Here is a 19542-nt window from a genome sequence, read left to right as displayed (position 1 = left end):
AGGTAAGGTACATGCGTGAACCTACGAATCTTACAATAAAAATCATATTTATATTCAGGTGACACTTTAGTCAAGGGGGCCGAATTTAAGCAAATCCGACAACAAAATCTTCAGCTTGCACCTTCAGGATGGTCGCACTATCAGAAACCCTAGGTATAACCACCAGTGTGCAAGTCCTGAAATATAACACCTAGTATACTGGGAGTCACCTTCAGTATACTAGGCGCCGTATTTCACCACCCAGATGTGAACTAATGCAAGTAGGGGTCGAGGTGTGGCGTCCAGATCATACAAAGGAATGTCGCCCTTCTGTGTTACCAGGTAGATAATTCTCATCAACCGGGTGAAATATCACCACTTTGCTTACTGGAAGCTTGAAGTGATGAAATTCATGTTTAGTCTCCAGAGCAAGGCTCTGACAATCCCCCTCAAACCAATCCCTTCCATCATGCAGTACGTTGTCTTTTGAGGTAATGATGGACATCCTAGCGAGATTCAATCTTTCTTACATTTCGAGGGTACAGCTCTTAAGCAGTATTAGCAGGCCAGCCTAAAGATAGTCCACCGGATCGAACCTATCGGTAACTCTCTAGGAGACATCTGGATCAGTTGGTGTATAATCTTCCTGCCTCTAATTTTCCAGATAGCGATTTCATTCACATATTTAATCTTCTAGCAGTCTTTTTAATCCATTTTTAATGACCCTTCATAGCACTAAGTCTAGAACGGCAAGGTCTGGCGCGTTAACCATTCGGCCAGTGAATGGAGCGAGTCCGAGTAGTGTGTATGCGGGAGGCTTGGTTTGGTTTTTTTTTTTTTTTTTTAGGAGCATTAGCAACTAAGGCCATATTGCTCCGAGGTTATGCGGTGGTCATTACCTGACCTTTCCGCATCCTCCGTATTTGGTGGTCACGGGCTCGAACCGCAGTCTAATCAAGAAGCGTGTGCTATGCACTGCTGCTCCTGCCCACCTGGCTACAGAGGCGCCGGTTTGCGGGAGGCATTGTCGAGGACACGTTATGTCAAGGAGCCGTGTATATTGTTGCTGTATATACGCCATATCCAAAAATTTCATTACTGTATACAACATGTCCGCCCCATCTTTTCTAACTACATCATGAATAGTTAAACTAATAAGATAAACTTATCTGAAAAAGATATAAACCTCCCAAACACTTTCTCGTCCATTACACAAATATATGTGGTCTCAGTTCCAATCCTTAACGTCCATTTCCACTTACAATTTGCCAAGCCCTCACTTACTTTTTCTGAAAGTATACCAATTATCAGTTGATTCAACTACTGCTCATCTCAATTGTCATAATTATTCGCTGTACGATTCCTTTCGCTTCAAAAGCGGTGCTTGTACATATGTCTGCTCTGATATCACCTGCCAGAGATTTAGTAATTTTCAAACTCTTATTTTCAATCTCCTCTGGTTTAAAATTTCTCTACCCCATTCTGTCAAATTCATCTGTTGCCTCTATCACTAATTACTTGGAACCCTTTGACTTTCTTTCTCCAGTTCAACTTTCCAAACAGTGAGGTAATTTTCTTTATTGATTTTAGTGTTCACAATTCCAAATGGCTACAGTTTTCTAGTCACACAGACCAGCTGGTCGAGATGCTGAGGTTTTTGCAATTACTAATTAACTCACGAAGGAAAATTACCTCAAGTACACTGTAGAGGTTGTGATCTGAGGTGCCCTATATGCACCTCAGATCACAACTTAGTAATGGTCTCTTCTCCAATGAGACCTTTCTCTCGTGGCCATTCTCGGCCTCGTGTTGTTTGGCATTATAAGAATGCAAAATGTGACCTGCGAGATTTCTATTCTTTTTTGTTTGGATTAGTGTTTTAAACCTTCTGATACCAATATTTGCTCAGAACGTGTCAGTGAAATTATTCTTGTAGGGATGAAATGCTTTAATTCACACTCCACCTTAAAATCTCGTCCTTTATTTAAACCTTGGTTTTCCAATAAATGTGCTAAGGCTTCGAGATAAGAATGTCGCATATCGCAATTGGCTTGAATCGAAATCTTCATGTTCATTTTCTTGACTACATCGAAAGCTCGCAATAATTTTAAAGAAATTATTAATCAATCCAAACTAGATTTTGAACAAACTAAGAGTAGAAAACGTGTTTCTTGTCCAAATGGTAGCCGAGCATTCTGGTTTCTTGCCATAGCTATTGGCTGCAACCATTGCCTATCTGTACTCCCACCTCTGTTAAAATTTGATAGTTGTGTTGCCACCTCAGCTAGAGTTAAAGCTTAGCTGCTTGCATCTTACTTCTCTTCCAACTCTTGTATTAATGATTTTGGTAAAACACCCCCACCATTCCCAATACGCTCCATTCAATGCCTCATGTGGTCTTCCGTCAAAAGATGTCAGAAGGATTTTGACGAATCTTGATGCTAAGTCCTGACGGTATTTCTCCACTTGTTCTCAAAATCTGTGCTCATGAACTTACTCCTGTTCTTTTCCGCCTTTTTTTCACTTTCTTATTCCAAACGTGTTTTTCCTTCTGCTTGGAAATTTGCTCGTATACAGCCAGTTCATAAAAAGGGTGACAAGTCCCTCCAATTCAATTATCGTCTCCATTGCAATTACTTCTACTCTTTCTAAGGTGATGGAGAAGTTCATTAACCGCCACCTCCTCGGCTATCTTGAAACCTTCCATCTCAATGATCGCCAATATGGATTCCGTCATCCACTGGTAATATTCTGGCTTATGTTACCCATTTATGAACAAATTCAGTAGAAAAATTTGTTGAAACTCAAGCGGTTGCCCTTGATTTTCAAAGGTTTTTATTGTGTTTGGCATATAGGTTTTCTAAATAAGCTTCCATCTTATGGATTGCCGACTGTTTTCTGTAATTGGGTATCAGTTTTCTCTCTGACCGCTCAATGTGGGTAATGATAGACGGCTTTCTGTCTTCCTAGTTCTCCCCTAATGCTGGTGTACCCCAAGGTTCAGTTCTTTCTCTCACTCTTTTACTCTTGTATATTCGTGAGTTTCTTTCATTGACTTAAATCCTACGTTGAAAATCACAATCTACAGAAATTCAAGTCTAATGTCAACAAGTACTTATCTTCTCAACCTTCAACCCATGCATAGTACTAAGTACTATAATTTCTAATACCTTTCCTGTTTGGAGATTTCATAAAACAATTTAAAAAAATACGTTAATCATCGTACATACTAAGAGCAAAAGAAACTTAAGAGAAATCTTCAGCAGTGCGTATCACACAAGACAATTAAATAACAAGCCTCCAGTACATGTTCTCAATAAACACCATAGTTCTCTTCAATTACAAGAAAATAAATAGCGAACTGTTTCATATCAAACATACAAGACTCGTAGCTTTTAAGAGGTTTATTCTATTATTCTGTACTAATCATTAAAGTCGTATCTTCATTTGATATTAGTTTCTACTGTAGCAGTTACGTTGGTGAACTTTATAAACACTATAGCCAAAAATTTATGCAATAATGAACACGCATGTATTTCGCTGCAATAAACTAGTTTTAAATAAACAAATAAATAATTTAGTTACCAAAAAAAAAAAAAAAAGTTAGAAATAAAAAAAGGATACGGTGGTGGACACAGAAAAATGCTGAAATAACCGAGTGACAAACTTTCCTTACCTTTAATACTACACATATCACAACTGGGAAAAGCAACAAATTGAAATAAAATTTAAACCATTATTGTATAAATTAACAAATAATCAGGTCGATGCACCGAACCGCCGAACGTGCTGGGCTGCCCAATGTTTTCTTAAAGTAACTACTAGTGCTGCAGCTTCCTTAACAGCCATATAATAATCAGGAGTTTCTCTTTTGTCACTACAAATTACAACACACACGGAAACAGTCATCTAGCATGTGGTCCGTGACCTAATGACAAGAACCCACAAGGCAAACATGATGGTCACAGTATACAACGTTAGCAAATAATATATATATATTTTTTTCCCCCCTCTCCTTTTAAGAAGAATGGTTTCTTAAGCGTGGCACTTGTAAGAGTTAAATTCGAGCTACATTTAATCAGAGGATCGCATATAACGATACTGTCATAAACTGATCATGTGACAACCTCAACTAGTGAGATATACAGTGAAACACTTTATTTCTTATGATAAATGCATAAGGAATTTTTTCACAGAAAAATGAAAGGCACAAATCAACCGAGTAATCAGTGTACATCAGTATACTGATAGTGATAAATTAATTAAAGGAATATATAAATTGAAAAAAAAATAAATAAATAATGCGACCAAAAGATGATTTAAATATTAATTAATCTACTCGTTTTTATCATATGTCATAATTTAAATGTAAAGGAATATTACCTAAAATACTCGTTGGTTCATTACACGTTCTAACAAGAACGTGTTATGTGTTCTTGACAGTGTAAGGTGTATTTAGTGTCAGACGGCACCAGGGGTTGGGGTTCCCCCATTTCCGTGTAGTTTTCATTGTGGGTGTATAAGTTTGCTGGAAATGCCAGAGGTTTAAAAGTGTATGGATATTGTATATGTGTAGTGTCATGTACCGTTGTTCATCTGGTCGTTCAGCTACTGGATCCCTGCTGAGGCTCAACGTTGTTCCACCTTCGCACCGTGGAGGCAGACCAGGAACCCAGTAGTTTTAGTTTCACTCTGGCAGGTCCTGCCACCTAATTTCCTGAGATTTCAGCGGCTAGGACCTAAAAAAAAAAAAAAACGCGCGCGCTCTTTTATATGCACATACGTACAGACAGATCCATATATATCCATCATCGTCGGTTTTGATGATCATTACGTGAGGGGAACAACGCTTGCATAATAAAGGCCGAAAAAATGGGCTAACGGTAATTTTAACATAATTAAGTTTTTGTGTGTGGGGCATTCGCTGGCATAAAGATAGAGTGGGTGGGAGACTGAAGGCTGGAGGAGTTGAGGTAGAAATATGGGGATGATAGTGTAGGCAACCCCAGAAGTCAGTGAGGCAGGGCCATGCCTCACCAGGGGGACCCGTCTCACCACCGGCGCAGGGGGAGGGGGTGGAAAGGAACCAGACAAGGGAGCCCGGTGCGATCGCCAACAGGCGTCTGCAGGAAAACAATACAATGATCTTGCTGGTGGTGTCCAATCTGGTGTCATGTCCGAGTTGTCATCCGTGGGACCAGAGTCCCGTCCATGTTAGTCCTTTAACTTAGTATGGCTTATTTCCTAAGCCTTCCAGTTCTCAAGAATGTGTCTTGTTCACATAGACCCAGCTGGTGAGGTGTCTTAAGTTTGGTAATCTCCATTTGTCATTCATGGGACATAGGTCCCGTCCATGTTAGTCTACTTTGGTATAGTTTGTTTCTTGAGTTTTCTAATTCTTGGGGGTGGGTCATTTCTGGTGTCCCAGTCCAAGCGAACTGAAGAACAGATTTTCTTTGGTTATAATGGTAGTGGGTTGTGGGCTGCGGCGATTTGGTTTCTCCTCCTCGTGAACAGTACCTGTGCGTAATCATAGAAGGCTTGATACTCCTCCTTCGTGTCTAGGAGGTGATGTTCTTATCCCTGTGGTAAATAGTGGATCCTGGTGAATAAAACACCACGTAGGTCTTCATACAGCCGGCAGTCATACATGAGGTGTTGCCAGCTCTCCAGCTCCCCCCAAGTGTAAGTTGCATCATCCTGGATCCCAAGTAGAGACAATTTGCCATTAATCGCTCAGTGTCCAGTTAAGAGGTAAGTTACCTGTAGGGAACCAGTTTGGTGAGGTTGGGTAGTTTTGTTTCATATTGGGTAGAAACTGCTTTGTGATTTATCCCTTTTGAGAGTTCCTCCACCTTTCATGAGAGGTTACTCTGTAAATTAAAACATATTGGGATTACTGGAAAAATTATAAGATGGATTGCTGGGTGGCTGCAGGGCAGAAGGAAGAAGGTTGCCATTAATGGATATCCTTCAGATTGGTGTAAAGTCAGAAGTGCGGTCTCCCAAGGATCTGTTCTTGGATTAATGTTGTTTCTGATTTTCATAAACGACATCGACGAAGGGATAAAAGGCGTTATGTCAAAATTTGCAGATGGTGTAAAGATTGAGAGAGTCATTAATAATCAGTATCAAGCAACACTCCTTCAAGATGACTTGAACAGGATTCAAGAATGGTAAAGTGAAGTGGCATAAATGTTTTAATGTAGCAAAATGGAAAGCCTTACACTTGAGGAGTAACAACCCCAGAATAAATTATACGCTTGATGGGATTGAATTAAAAACAGTAGAGGAAGAAAGGGATCTGGGAGTTACGATATTTTCTAAGCAGTGTAAACAGGCAGCCAGGAAAACTCATGGTGTCTTATCCATGATGTATCGAACATTATCCTATAGAGACAGGTAGCTCATAGTCCCACTGTATAAGGCAATTGTGAGACCATATTTGGAGTACTATGTTCAAGTATGATACTCACCTGATAAATGATATTGAGCTTCTCGAAATGGTTCAAAGACGGGCAACTCGCATAGTGATATCGGCAAAACGGCGACCATAAGATGAAAGACTCCGATTATGTGCGCTGCAGAGCTTGGCAACCAGTCATCTCGGAGGGGACCTGATTGCGGTGTTTAAGGCTCTGAGAGGGATTATTAAAATGAATGAAGGTGGAATTTTCACTGTTAAAAGAATTCCAGAACTGGGGGCGATAAATTCAAATTACAGGGGAAGAGATTTAGGGGTTGTTCATTGCTGGAACAGGTTGCCCTCGCAAGTGGTTGCGGCTGACAGCCTGAATAAATTCAAAGGTCAACTGGATAGTTACTTATGTTGGGAGGGAAGCAAATAATTTGTATTTCCCTAACTACTTTTTTTCCTTTCGGCCACCAGTGCAGCAAAAGCCTGTGGCTTCCTTGCACTACTGTATATGGCTATTACTATAATTACTAAGATTATTATTATAATTTTATAGAGCACTTAGTAAAACTCTAATAGTTCTTACTTTCTCCAAACGCAGTCGGTCAGTTTAATTACAACTGTATAATATTTATTACTCTACTACCGGATACTCCTTTTTTCTTTTCGTTTTTGTTAAGTCTCTCTCTCTCTCTACGCATGTATCTCTTCACAAGAGATACCACGTTCACGAGTCAATAATAAACGCGAAGCACGCATGGATTGTCTAAAACTAACTTTAATCTATGTTTTTTTTTTTTACATACAAACTTTATGAAAAGAAAAAGAAGAAGAAAAAAAAAAGAAATCGTAACTACCAGATTTCAATTTTTCTGATTTTAATGAAATTCGGAATGGCTCGATAAATATTTCTGAAAGGTCCAAAAATAAAATTACATGAAAATCCTTCCACGGGTAGTCGAGTTGTTACTTGCGGGCGGACGAAATGACGAAGACAATAGGCGCATATGCAAACGCACCTAATAAAATGAACAGTTACTTTAAAATTACATTAATAATAACAACGCATTTGATACAATTTTATTAGCAAAACCGCTCGCTGGAATGCATTATTTTATAAAACATATTGACAGATAATATTTTCGGTGTAGACTTGCTACATATTATCTTCAATACCATTTTTTGTGAAGTTACGCTACAAAATGCGAAATAAAGTTAACAACAAACAGCGCGTTGGGCAGATAAATTAAAACTTTATCGAAGGAATGCTCTGTGGATTTCTAATACTAAACAAATTTGGTCCCTCACGGGCAGCATATCTTTTGTGACGCAATACAGAAGCTGTAAAGGCCTGTTGTTCATCTGACCTCTTTGGCATTGGGCCCTTGGGAGACGAGGTCCTACCATTGCAAGTCCTTTATCATGTAGAGGTAGACCAGGAAATAGGGTCGCGTAAGCCTCTGGCGGGACGAACGCTGGCATTGCGAAATGTTTTATTAGAAACTAGAAATGGGTTAACAGTTTGTTTTGAAGAAAACAAGGGGAATGTAAAGGGTTGAATGACAGGGAGGTTTCCACCAGGAAATAGAAGAATAGGCGGGTAGAGTATACCCCTGAGAGGCAACCCACCCTATACAGGGGAGTCTGTTAAGAGCAGTACTGTAATAGCGTTTGGGGTGTAGGGCCTACTAGGCGAAAAGTATGGATGGGGGGCTTTCGAGAATTCTGCAGGATATACCAGAATATTTGTGATTTAGGTTAACACAAGCAACGGGGAAAAAATAAATAAAATAAAAAAATTAATATATATATATATATATATATATATATATATATATATATGTGTGTGTGTGTGTGTGTGTGTGTGTGTGTGTGTATACGAGGGGTATTCAAAAAATAAGTTACGCCTGCCGCCATCTCTTGATATAATTGCGCAAGAAATGTGGCGCCTGCGCGGAATGGAGTTTATAACGTGTGCCCCCTGGTAGGTGAGTTTCGTTGACGCAGCATAACAGTTGTGTAGGAGCAAGCGTTCATAATGGCACGTGAGCTAGAATGTTACTCCAAGTTCGAGGTAAGCGGAACAGTACGATTGTTGTAGGCGAAACGTCTGAATTGTTCCGAGATTCATCGTGAAATAACGGCGGTGTATGGAGAAAATACAATGTCGCATCCAGCCATAGCGAAGTGGTGCCAGCAGTTCGAGAGTGGTCGCACAGAACTGACGGATGCTGATCGAAAAGAAAGGCCATCAACGTCGACCACTGCAGACGTGACACAGTTTGATGAAATGATTCGCAATAATCGAGGACTGAGAGTCGCAGAAATGGCAAAGAAGTTGGATATTTCGATAGGCAGTATTCATTCCATCGTCCGTGAACACCTTGACTATCGCAAATTGTGCGCACGATGGGTTCCTCGTTCACTGACAGAAAGGTCAACGTGTTTTGTCTTCTCTAGCCTTCCTTCAATGCTATTCTGTGGAAAGCCATGACTTCTTACGCAGCACCATCACTAGAGATGAAACGTGGATGCACCATTTCACCCCAGAAACGAAGAGAACGTCTATGGAATGGAGACACACAACATCGCCTGTGCGAAAGAAATTCAAAGTTGCACCATCAGCAGGAAAGGTCATGGCCACTGTGTTTTTACACATGTCAGGGAGCTGTTTACACGGAATTTATGGAAAAAGGTATAGCAATTAATGCTGCCTCATACTGCCAAACATTACGGTCTTTGCGAACAGCCATGAAAAACAAGAGGCCTGGAAAGTTAAGCAAAAGTGTTGTCCTCATTCAGGACAACGCCACGCCACACAATGCACGCACAACACGACATTTGCCCCAAATATTTGGATGGGAGGTATGGCAACATCCACCGTACAGTCCCGATCTTTCGCCTTGTGAGTATCATATCTTCGGCAAACTGAAAGGACATCTAAGGGGACAACGATTTGCGAAAGCTGGGCAGGTGCAAACGGCAGTTCGACGGTGGCTGAATGACCAAATATAAATGTCTCTTGGGCTACAATGGTCAAGTGTAACTTATTTTTTGAATTACCCTCATATATATATATATATATATATATATATATATACTGTGTGTGTGTGTGTCCAATTTCAAATATCATACAATAATATATATGCGGTTTTAGAAATGAGTCTTATTTTAAAATATTTTAATCGAAAGTATAATGTACTACACACATACATTCTATTTCCTTAGAAATCTTTGACACTCAACGGTTTTTCATATAAACATTTTACTTCCCACTTAAGAAACTAGCGGTAATCTCCCACTGTGGCAGTATCCCAGAAACACTGATACTGCTTTTGCATCATGGATATGCCCTGACAAAAACATTTACCCTTGCTCATCACTTACAGCTCCCAAATTTTAAGGGAAAAACAGATGGAAATGAAGGAAATGAATTGTCCAAGACATTAAAACCATATCTTTATAACATTGTAGTAAAGCTGACACCAGAGATTATTTTCTTTCCTTCTTCCAAGAAATCCATGCAAAACTGCTTTATAAATGAGCCAAGATCATTTAAAGCAGTTGTGTATGGTGAGAGTTCAAGCTGCTAATTCAGTATCCTGTAACTTTGTTTCAAATGCATCATTTTTGAGGACTTTCTTTATTTGAGGCGGCTCAATGAAAATTCCTTCTTTCAGTTTTGCATCAGTTAAATTAGGAAACACTTCCAATAAGTAGCAGAATCCACTTCTTTCTTTCTTTATTCAGAGACAACAAAATTCTTCATTAATCCAATCTCTATATGCTGTTCTTCTATCTTTCTAAAGTAGAACCTTTTTTTTGGTTCAACCAGTGGAATATATTTTATATTACTTCTGGTAAAAATTCCTCTCTCTTCTCATACTACTGCATAATATAATGTGTTTCTGTTGCAGGACTGTGCCACAAACATAGAAAATAAATATGTTCAGCTCTTCTTTAAATCTGTATTTATTATTTTTTTTTCTTTTCACCGCTGGCATGCTCGAAGTACGTAGGGTACTCTCCTCAGCAGTTTTTTTTCGTCTATGTTTTGCAGTTGAATATGATGCAATTTCGTGGTCCTTTGCACACACCGAGAGCATACAAGTGCTTCATATGCGAAATGACCGTATTTAACGCACTTAGTGGGTTAGGTATGTATCGCCGTACTGGGCAGTGACGATAACCAGCAGTAACTGAATTCGGAGAAGTTTATGAATTGAATTGAATGTAAGAATGAGGTTTCAAGTGAGGACTAGGTTCCCATCCCTACGAATATTCGTTTTGCAGCTGTCAGTCCTTGAGAATTTAACTCAGAACAGATTTCCTCTTCTGACACTTCAAGTAGGTTCCATTCGGAGATTAAGCCTCGGGATGAGTTTAGTGTCTTGTGATGGGTAATGGCAACTGGAATACCTCCAACTGTACTGGTTTGGCAGAACTGATCTGAATGCTTTTCACATTTAGTTTCTATTGAAATATTAATTGACCTAAGGGAGTTTTGCCAACCCTTCTGAATAAAGAAGGATAACATTTTCCCGATGGACATTTCGCTGGTGGAATGCATTATCAGGAAGCGTGGTGTAAGTCCTAATATGTCTTCCATTCTAGGCCTTTTTGCTGCGGTGGGAGCATCAGTATCGCCATCACTGTATTCTTGGAAGGGCTCGTGTTGAGTTCCCAGCAGAAAAGCTTAGATTATCAGGATTCGGGAAGTTTTTCTTTATTTCCGCTGACGACCTGCAACACTGGGGAGTAAAATGGAAAACTACGAATAAGCAAACTATGAACGGAGAGAGTTGCAATCGGAAAGGAATACTATAAACAAATCTCACTCATGGTAGCAACAGGTATTTTGCTAAGTGGTAATCAGACAACTGAATCCCTTGTTTCGCCCTATAGCAAAAAAGAATGAGCAAATTTCGTGGTAGCCAAAGTTTTCAGCATGAAGAGGTTTTGAAAATGTAAAAAAAAAATTGACGTAAATACAAAATCAATTCACACATACCCCCACCTGCTTATATATAAGTCATAAGCAACTGCCAGCTTAATCGAGCCCGCGATAGTATCTGTGACTAACACAAAAAGAGGTTTTCCGTTATGCTAATGATTAAGCGAAAATTCCCACATCCTTGTGACATAAGGATAATATTTTATCGTATCTGCTACGCAAACGGTGATCAAAACGAACAATAATTTAACATGAGCTTGATAGTCATTTTTAACTTGATAGTCTTCAGGTTTCTACACTCCACAACAGCACTTAATTACTAACACTCTCGCGTAACGCGAACGTGTTGAATATTTCATGGAGATAATGATTTCGAAAATGCACTTCCCGTGGAATATTTCAAGGCAACAGAGGATTTTGATAACTAAATAATGTAGATATGCATCTCGCAATGACATTTATTATGATCAGCGCAAAGTGAGAGAGGATGTCATTAGCATGATTAAGCTACGACCTTTACACTTTTCCACTTGACTACCACGATAATTCCAGCACGCTCTACATTTTCCACTGATTGCTCAATGCTAGTTTGAGCAACCAGTGTTGTCATGCATTTGCAACATAACTGGGAGTTGCACTTCTTCCTTTTTTTCTAACTATTGCGAAAGAAGGGATTGCTTATAATGAGAACGTCACAAAACGTGCATAAGCAAACGACTCCGATTTCGCTCCTTGTAATAATAATCCTTGACAGGGAGCGAATCCTAAAACATCGCAGTTTCTGTCCCCATCCCGGAAACGAAACGAAACGAAACGAAACAAAAAAAAAAAAAAAACCGGAACTGTGCGGGACAGATTTTATAATATATGTCTCCCCAGAAGTGAACAGAATGGTTCACGTTAGTTCCAAGGAACGCAATCCAGCAGAAGTCAATGTATTGTATTCTGTTCCAAGGACGGATTGTCTCTTTGCATCTTAGGATAATAAATTCTAGCAGGAAAAGCCGCACTCTTTGGCTTAAGCCCAACAAACTCAGCCAAACTGGAAAATCCCTCAATTTACTGGAGAGGGCGTACTGATAAGGGGATGCATTTTTGGCAAGATCAGTTAACAAGGAGAAAAACATGGGGACTGGTCATGAACCCAAACTGAAATGACCATCCAGTTCTCAGCACCTGTCATAGTTATCGTGCATCTAAAACAACTAAAGAACTGGATAAAGGCAGAGTCATGCTGATCACTGCGTACAACAGCGACGTTAAATACGAACAAAACCCCACGAATTCCTTTCACATCGCGAAAGGAGCTCATGGGGTTTGGGGATTTATGAATCGGTCTGTGAAAGGAGCTAATTTGTATGTTTAAAATAATCCATAAGCCCGCAGAGGATATATCGTTGCGTCATAACGAAGCTTTCATGTCAAATTTCATTGAGTGGCATCAATTATTCTGAAAATTACTGCACAATTGTCATTTACATCTTAACTTTCGTCCATATACATTTACACAGTAAATTTACTTTACATTGTCCATGTAAAGTAAATTTCCATGCTAGCTGCTCCGCCCAGCTGGTATTCCCTAATTGCTACATTCAGCTAAGCCAGTCAGGACACATGCCAATTAGCTAGCGCCCATACACCGTTCAACTACAACGAGGAAGAGAAAGCAAACTTAACGGAAGTTTGCTGTTGCTTCGTTTAATCGCTGTACTTCTTTCTGTGGAGAAGTCATTTTTTCTTATGTAGTTACCAAAAATTCAGTAACAATTTTCTTCTGGTTCCTAATTCCAAAAATCCATCAATAGCGGTTCAAGAACATATAGTTCAACGCCTTTTTTTTTATTATTATTATTATTTTGGGGTTGTCATCAAATATTATATCCGCGAGATTTGTGTTCCCTCCTCCAATAAAGCAAGAATTTATAAAAAAAAAAAAAAAAAAAAAAAAGCAAAAAGCTGTAATCTAAAGAAATAGCATTTTTTTTTTATTTATTTAAATATTCTCTTTCACGAATTACCGGTTGAGAGGAGAATTTTAATGGCATAACAGCAGCTGCAAAAGTGGTCCAGGTTTCACATCAGCCTCCTCAAATCCATTACTCCCTTCCGCATAGATCCACTGTGACTAATCTCTTAGCCACCAGCTTATCCTCTCTGTGTTTGAATCCCAAACAGAGCTTGCAGTCACCTATGTAAACCTTGAAGCAGCTTTCGACTCTATAAACGTTCCTGCAATGCTGAAACTACTTTCAGACCACTATCAGATCAAGGGAGACACTCTACAGTTCCTCACGTCACTCCTTCAAAACAGAATAATCCAGCTTACTGTCCATGGGCACATATACAAGCGAAGCATCTCTTCTGGGCTCTTGTTTACAGCACTTATCTCTCCACTTGTTGGGTCCAGGTATGATACCTTACATTATGCAGATGATATAAAGCTCCTCACACCGATTTCTCCATACGATGATCTTCTCGTGATAAGAGGATCAATTAATAATACACTCACGGAAATTGAAAACTGCCTCAACCAGTTCGGATTAAACCCAGAAAAAAATCTGAATTTATGATATTCTCTTTAAAGAAAACTCCTCCTTATATTCAGCTAACTCTGTGTAATTCTCCTATTCCCATCGTCAATAAACATACTGATCTCGGGGTTGTGTTTGATCCTAAGCTCTGCTTCAGTTACAACATAGACAAGCTCCTCACCCTGGCAGCTCGACTCCGATGGATTGCCAAACAGCATTTACATTATATCAATGAAGTCACAACTACTTGAATGGGATGAGCACGCTGAATTCTGATGGGATCCTTCCCATCAGAATTCAGCAAAGGGCAGATGTAGAATAGATGTGCGGAAATTTGCCTTTAGCCAGCGGGTGGTTAATTGCTGGAACAAACTTCCATCTGTCGTTGTGGAAGTTGATAGGTTGAATAAATTTAAGGAGGAACTGGACAGGAATTTGGAGGGAATGGTGTGATTTTTTTTTTTTTTTTTTGGCTGATGCTGCATAAGCTCATACACTTGCTTTCTTGCATCACATGCCACTTCTACTACTACTACTAGAAAATATATAAAACCACAGTATACTCTCCCCTTTTATATGCTTCACAGATATGAGCATCACCTGCAACTAGCACAATCAGGCCACTTTTTTCCGCTGAGTTTTGGCTCTTAAAATGGGCCATAAACTTCCTCTACAGCTAAGGACAACTGAAATTGCCAGCTTGATTCAAATTCACAGGCTCCCCACGCTGATCAGGGTGAAACGTCTTACCACGACTATCAAAATAGTGGTTGGCGAGATTTCGACACCATCATTCTGGGACCTGTGCTCATGGAGAGTCCCTCAGCCTTCCCTCAGAGCGACTCCAACTCTATGCCTACATCTCAGCTGTCTCCACCTATCCGACAGGTTCCTGCCTTTTCAGCTACTTTCATGTGCCCAGTCCTTGGATAACCTTAATAAGTTCGCTTCTGACAGGGAATACAGACGTCTCATCCTTGAATTGTACTTCCTTGTCCCTGATTCTTCTCCTCGAAGTTCGTCTTAATGCTGCAAACCATCAGTACCACCTGATGTGAAGGTGGCATACTAACTTTTCAGCATGACTGTGTGTGTGTCCTGATATGAAGGGTAACTCCTAGACATAAGCCCATCTCCACCTATTACTCCTGTAAAAGCTCAGAACCTCTGCAAAACAGGCCTGAAAAAAAAAAGAGTAATGATGAACTAACTACTTCTGTTCAGTGCAAAGAACGTTGCCTGTTTATATTACTATTGTATATGAAATTATTTGTTTCCGCCAATATCTTCTTTATATATTGTACTGTAAATAACTATTATACTTGGAGTTTTGAGCTGTACTTCGACTTACGCATTTCCTTATGTTTGATATATCAATGCTCTCTATTTATTATTATATTGTATTATTACTGTTAACCTCTAGCCTGGTGGCCGTGAAGGGCAACATTGCAATGTATCGAATTGTATTATCATCATTATTATTATTATTGCAATAAAGATTTCTTCTTTAGTGTGCACAGGTATCCATCAATGTACGGTTAAACCCGGAATCAGTAAATACCCAAAATTTCCCCCAGAGAGAAATGAACTGTTAAGTTGTTGTTTCAAATTTTCCACAAAATCTGAAACCAAAGGCAGGAAAATGAAACTGGTGATAATATGGAGGGGATATGAATAATTGTCCTTGTACTGCTGCGTAAGATGGAACATAACATATCTCCTGCTCAGTACTTAAACCATTATGTATTCTGAAGAAAATAGCACAGTGTATGCTGGTTGTACGCACGGCAGCCAGCTTTTAGTGACACGAAAGTACTTTTCACTGCTATGTCGTTAATCAAGAATGATACTGAAGGCGAAAATCATATAGTTTCCATAAAAATTAACTGAACATGGTCAATTACAGGAATTTACGTCGTTAAAAGCAGCTACTAAATCCAAACTCATCTCCTTAAAAATACTGCAAAATCACAATAGGCTACGCTTATCATATTCATCTATAATTAAAGATAAAAATATGCACGTCATATTAGGATGGCCTTATAACATAGCAAGTTTTATAGCGCTTTTATTTGTAACAACAAATAACATTATTCTGAAACCTGAGCTCTCCTATACGCAACAGATTATAGCCCAACAGATAAAAGAAATGAGCTGTCGAAGATAAACTGCAAGTAGCATTAACAACTGTGACTGTGAAAAACACAGGTACAGGGTAGGAGGGCTTTATTATTATTAATGTCCTTCTATTTCCACATCCGTGGACAGCCCCTAGTATGGCTTGGTTCAGTTAGCAAGATGTACATTGTAAATAATCAGGCATTACAATAATTGTATTTATAAAAAAAAATTACAATTGAGTTAATAAAATTGGACAGCTGCAATGTAATAGAGCAACATACACAGAATGTAATGTAGAAAGATGCACTGCTGTTGTTGTTGTTTTGGTTTTTAGGAGCATCAGCAACTAAGGCCATATTGATCCGGGATATGCGGTGGTCATTCCCTGACCTTTCCGCATCGTCCGTATTTGGTGGTGACGGGCTCGAACCCCGGTCTAATCCAGAAGCGTGTGCTACGCACTGCTGCTCCTGCCCACCTGGCTACGGAGGCGCCAGGTGCACTGCACTGAACAGATTTAATCACAATTTCGGAAATCGATGACAACGAACTCAAAAGTAATTACTGAGAATCCTCTAATGATACTGAACTGATCTTAGTGTAGTAACGTTCCGCTGATTACTTATCGAAATGTCAGCTAGAAAACCACTTTATTCATGTAAGATAAATTTAATATCTGTTTTGGCCGATACACGTAATCATCCTTAGCGTAGAAATATGCATCCGTTCGTTTCATCAAGGACTGGACACCTTCCCAGTACAACTCCTTTGGTTGCTGATGGTCTCAACAGCAGATATTCATTGCACATCGGCCGTCAGCATCAATTTTATGGAGTTCTGAAGACGTGGAAATTAAATCCAACACATCCCACTGCATTTAATATAAACGCGTGAATAGGTACACCAGGAGTCTCTGATCTTGCGGGTAACAACAGTGGTTACAATCGCGCAGGGTGGTGGGAAATCACAATTTTCCACACTATATGGAAAAGGCTTGGGTTCGAGCTTCATCCAGCCGGGTGAGGGCTACAGGTCCATGGAAGCCTTTTTTTTTTTTTTTTTATTCCCGACCAAAGAATACACTGACGACTCGGAGCATCAGTTGCTTGGCACACAAACAAAACAACGCAGTCTTCAGTGCATGCACACTCCTATAGGGGAAAAGAAAACGCTTCCCACATCACCAGTAATATACCCTCTAATAATTTCTCTAGTTCTTCCTTAAATTTATTCAAAGTACCCACTTCTACAACACCAGATTGCAGTCTGTTCCAACAATCAACTACTCGCTGGTTGAAAGCAAATTTCCTCACATCTATCCTGCAACTATTCTTCCTCAATTTGAATTTTCACCAGGATGTGTGTTGTTTGAGAAAGAATGCATCAGCATTTCACTTAATCCATTCAAAGTCTTAAACATTTCAATCAGACTTTCTCGAAAGGTACCTAATTTCCAGACTCTACAATTTACAAAAAATGAAGTCCTTGGTAAGATGCACCCTTTTCTTTCCCTCATTAAGTTTGTTACTCTTCTCTTCACTCTTCCAACAGATCCACATCTTCCCAAAATGATACTTTTAAGCTTGCAAGTAGTGGTATAACATTGCCGTAGATAATGGGATTATCACCTAATCATCTTCTTATCCCTGCTATCAAATATCAATTGACAAAACCCCATGAGCTCTCCTGGCAACCCGTCTGCAGTACTCAGAGAACTTTATGTCTGGCTGCACAATTGCCCCCAGATCTTTTTAATTCTCCACTACTCTCAGTGTGGTACCACATAATTTTTATGCTATTCTGGGATTACTATTACCTATATGGAGTACCTCGCATTTGTCACTTTAATTACTAACTTTTCTAGATCCTGCTGCAGTAGCACACCCTGATTTCTCTCCTTAAGCAACCTTTGCGTCAACTGCAAACTTAAACATTAAGCCTGATATGCGTTCATCGATATCATTAATAAAAACTGAAAACAACAATGGGCCCAGGCTGAACCCTGGTGGATTCCCCCTAATAACAGTAGTCCAAGAGCAGTGCACACTGATAACCACTCTTTGTCTTCTCCACTCAGCCACATTGCTCCAATCTGTACAGCAGTCTTTCAATCGGAACAGTATAAAACATTTTTCTAGAATCGAATATATGTCAAAATTATTTTTTTGCATCTAGTTCCATTGTTACTGCGTGATGGTGTCGAATCAAATTGGTCAGACAAGATCGCCCCTTAAAAAATTCATGCTGTGACTGCATTCCCTGTATAGATGTTTCTGCGATACTTTTTTAAAGTTTATCATGTGGATTCAAACTAGGCACGTATTACTGTATTTCTACGCTGGAAGTATAGGCATGAGAGACTTAGGTATATCTGTGCCCAAAGCAAGTTCCTCGAAGTGCAACCCCGTCCTATTTCAAAAAAAAATAAAAAAATAAAAAAACCCATTGCGTTCTGTGAATGCGTCCCATCTCAAAATGGAGTGGCTGCTCCGTTTGTCTACCCCTAGGTTACTTCACTGTCTGAGCCGCACTTCTTGAGATTTTCGCACGGCAAGAAATAGCTATTTCATTTGGTACTGCTAAAAGTTATTTACTTAAACTACCAAACTTAAGAATGCATGAATGATACTTTATTTTAATTTCGTATCTTATTTCTGCTTTTTATCCTTTCGTAACGAAAGTAGCCCACTCAGAAGCCAAAAGCAATTTTCTTTGCCAAGAAATTCTACCATCTATAGAAACATATGAGGAAGAACTAATTGGCTGAAACTAATTTTAAGTAATTATTGTAAATTACTTCATTTTAAATTGTCTCCCAAATGGAGGGAGAATTTAAAACTGCCTACATCCTTCGATAAATCCCTGAAATAATATGTAAGGAGTCCTAACGGAACTTACTTTCCGTTCCTCTTTTTTCAATCTCGTTTCAAGACAGCATTGGGAAATAAAAATACATGTATCTCCGTCCGGATAGCTCAAGGTCTCCCTTCCTCACTCCATATACTCACTGTAAATGTCGTCTATCAGACTGCAAATACACTCCACTCGATTTCAGTTTTGAAATCGAGTGGAGACTGCCTTGCTTCTCGAATGCGGAGCCAATCCAAACCAAATTTATTATACGTAGCAATTTATTATACTTTATTAAAAAATAAAATTATTTTATTAACCGTTTTATTAAAAAAATAAAATCACCCCTTATATATTATGAATCTGGATTGGCGTCTAAGCACAAAAAATAAACAAAAATACAGAAATGATAACGGGCAAGACTTGACTAATGTTCCTCCTCGTGGCAGGGGGGGGGCTTGATAACTTGAATCGGAGTCACCAATATTATAGGATAACATTAAATGGAATTTAAGCATCGATCATTTTATTATATTATTACTAAGAGATATTTATATAAATCCGGCACCAGTCAAATAAGCCAGATTTTCAGCACCACGCAATGATATGATACTCGTAAACTCGTGGACATTCTATTTTATCATAAGACTGTTTCCAGTTCAACTGAATTGGAAACAGTCTGGGTAAAACAG

At 39.2% G+C, this 19542-nt stretch overlaps 2 protein-coding genes across 6 annotated transcripts in view; one reads left to right on the top strand and one right to left on the bottom strand.

The window, feature by feature from the left end:
- LOC150087350 (uncharacterized) overlaps positions 1-19542 on the bottom strand; it is a 592205-nt gene that overhangs the window by 277467 nt on the left and 295196 nt on the right. The gene's annotated exons all lie outside the window — the stretch shown is intronic.
- LOC150087351 (protein GVQW3-like) lies at positions 8559-8888 on the top strand. The gene has a single exon (XM_090372452.1). The coding sequence runs from the start codon at positions 8559-8561 to the stop codon at positions 8886-8888; it is 330 nt and encodes a 109-aa protein (XP_090228578.1).

The sequence above is a fragment of the Mastigoproctus giganteus genome, chromosome 4, assembly GCF_048544385.1.
Source record: "Mastigoproctus giganteus isolate SK-2022 chromosome 4, ASM4854438v1, whole genome shotgun sequence".
Classification (NCBI taxonomy): domain Eukaryota; kingdom Metazoa; phylum Arthropoda; class Arachnida; order Uropygi; family Thelyphonidae; genus Mastigoproctus; species Mastigoproctus giganteus.
This window is presented reverse-complemented; position numbering and strand designations above follow the sequence as displayed.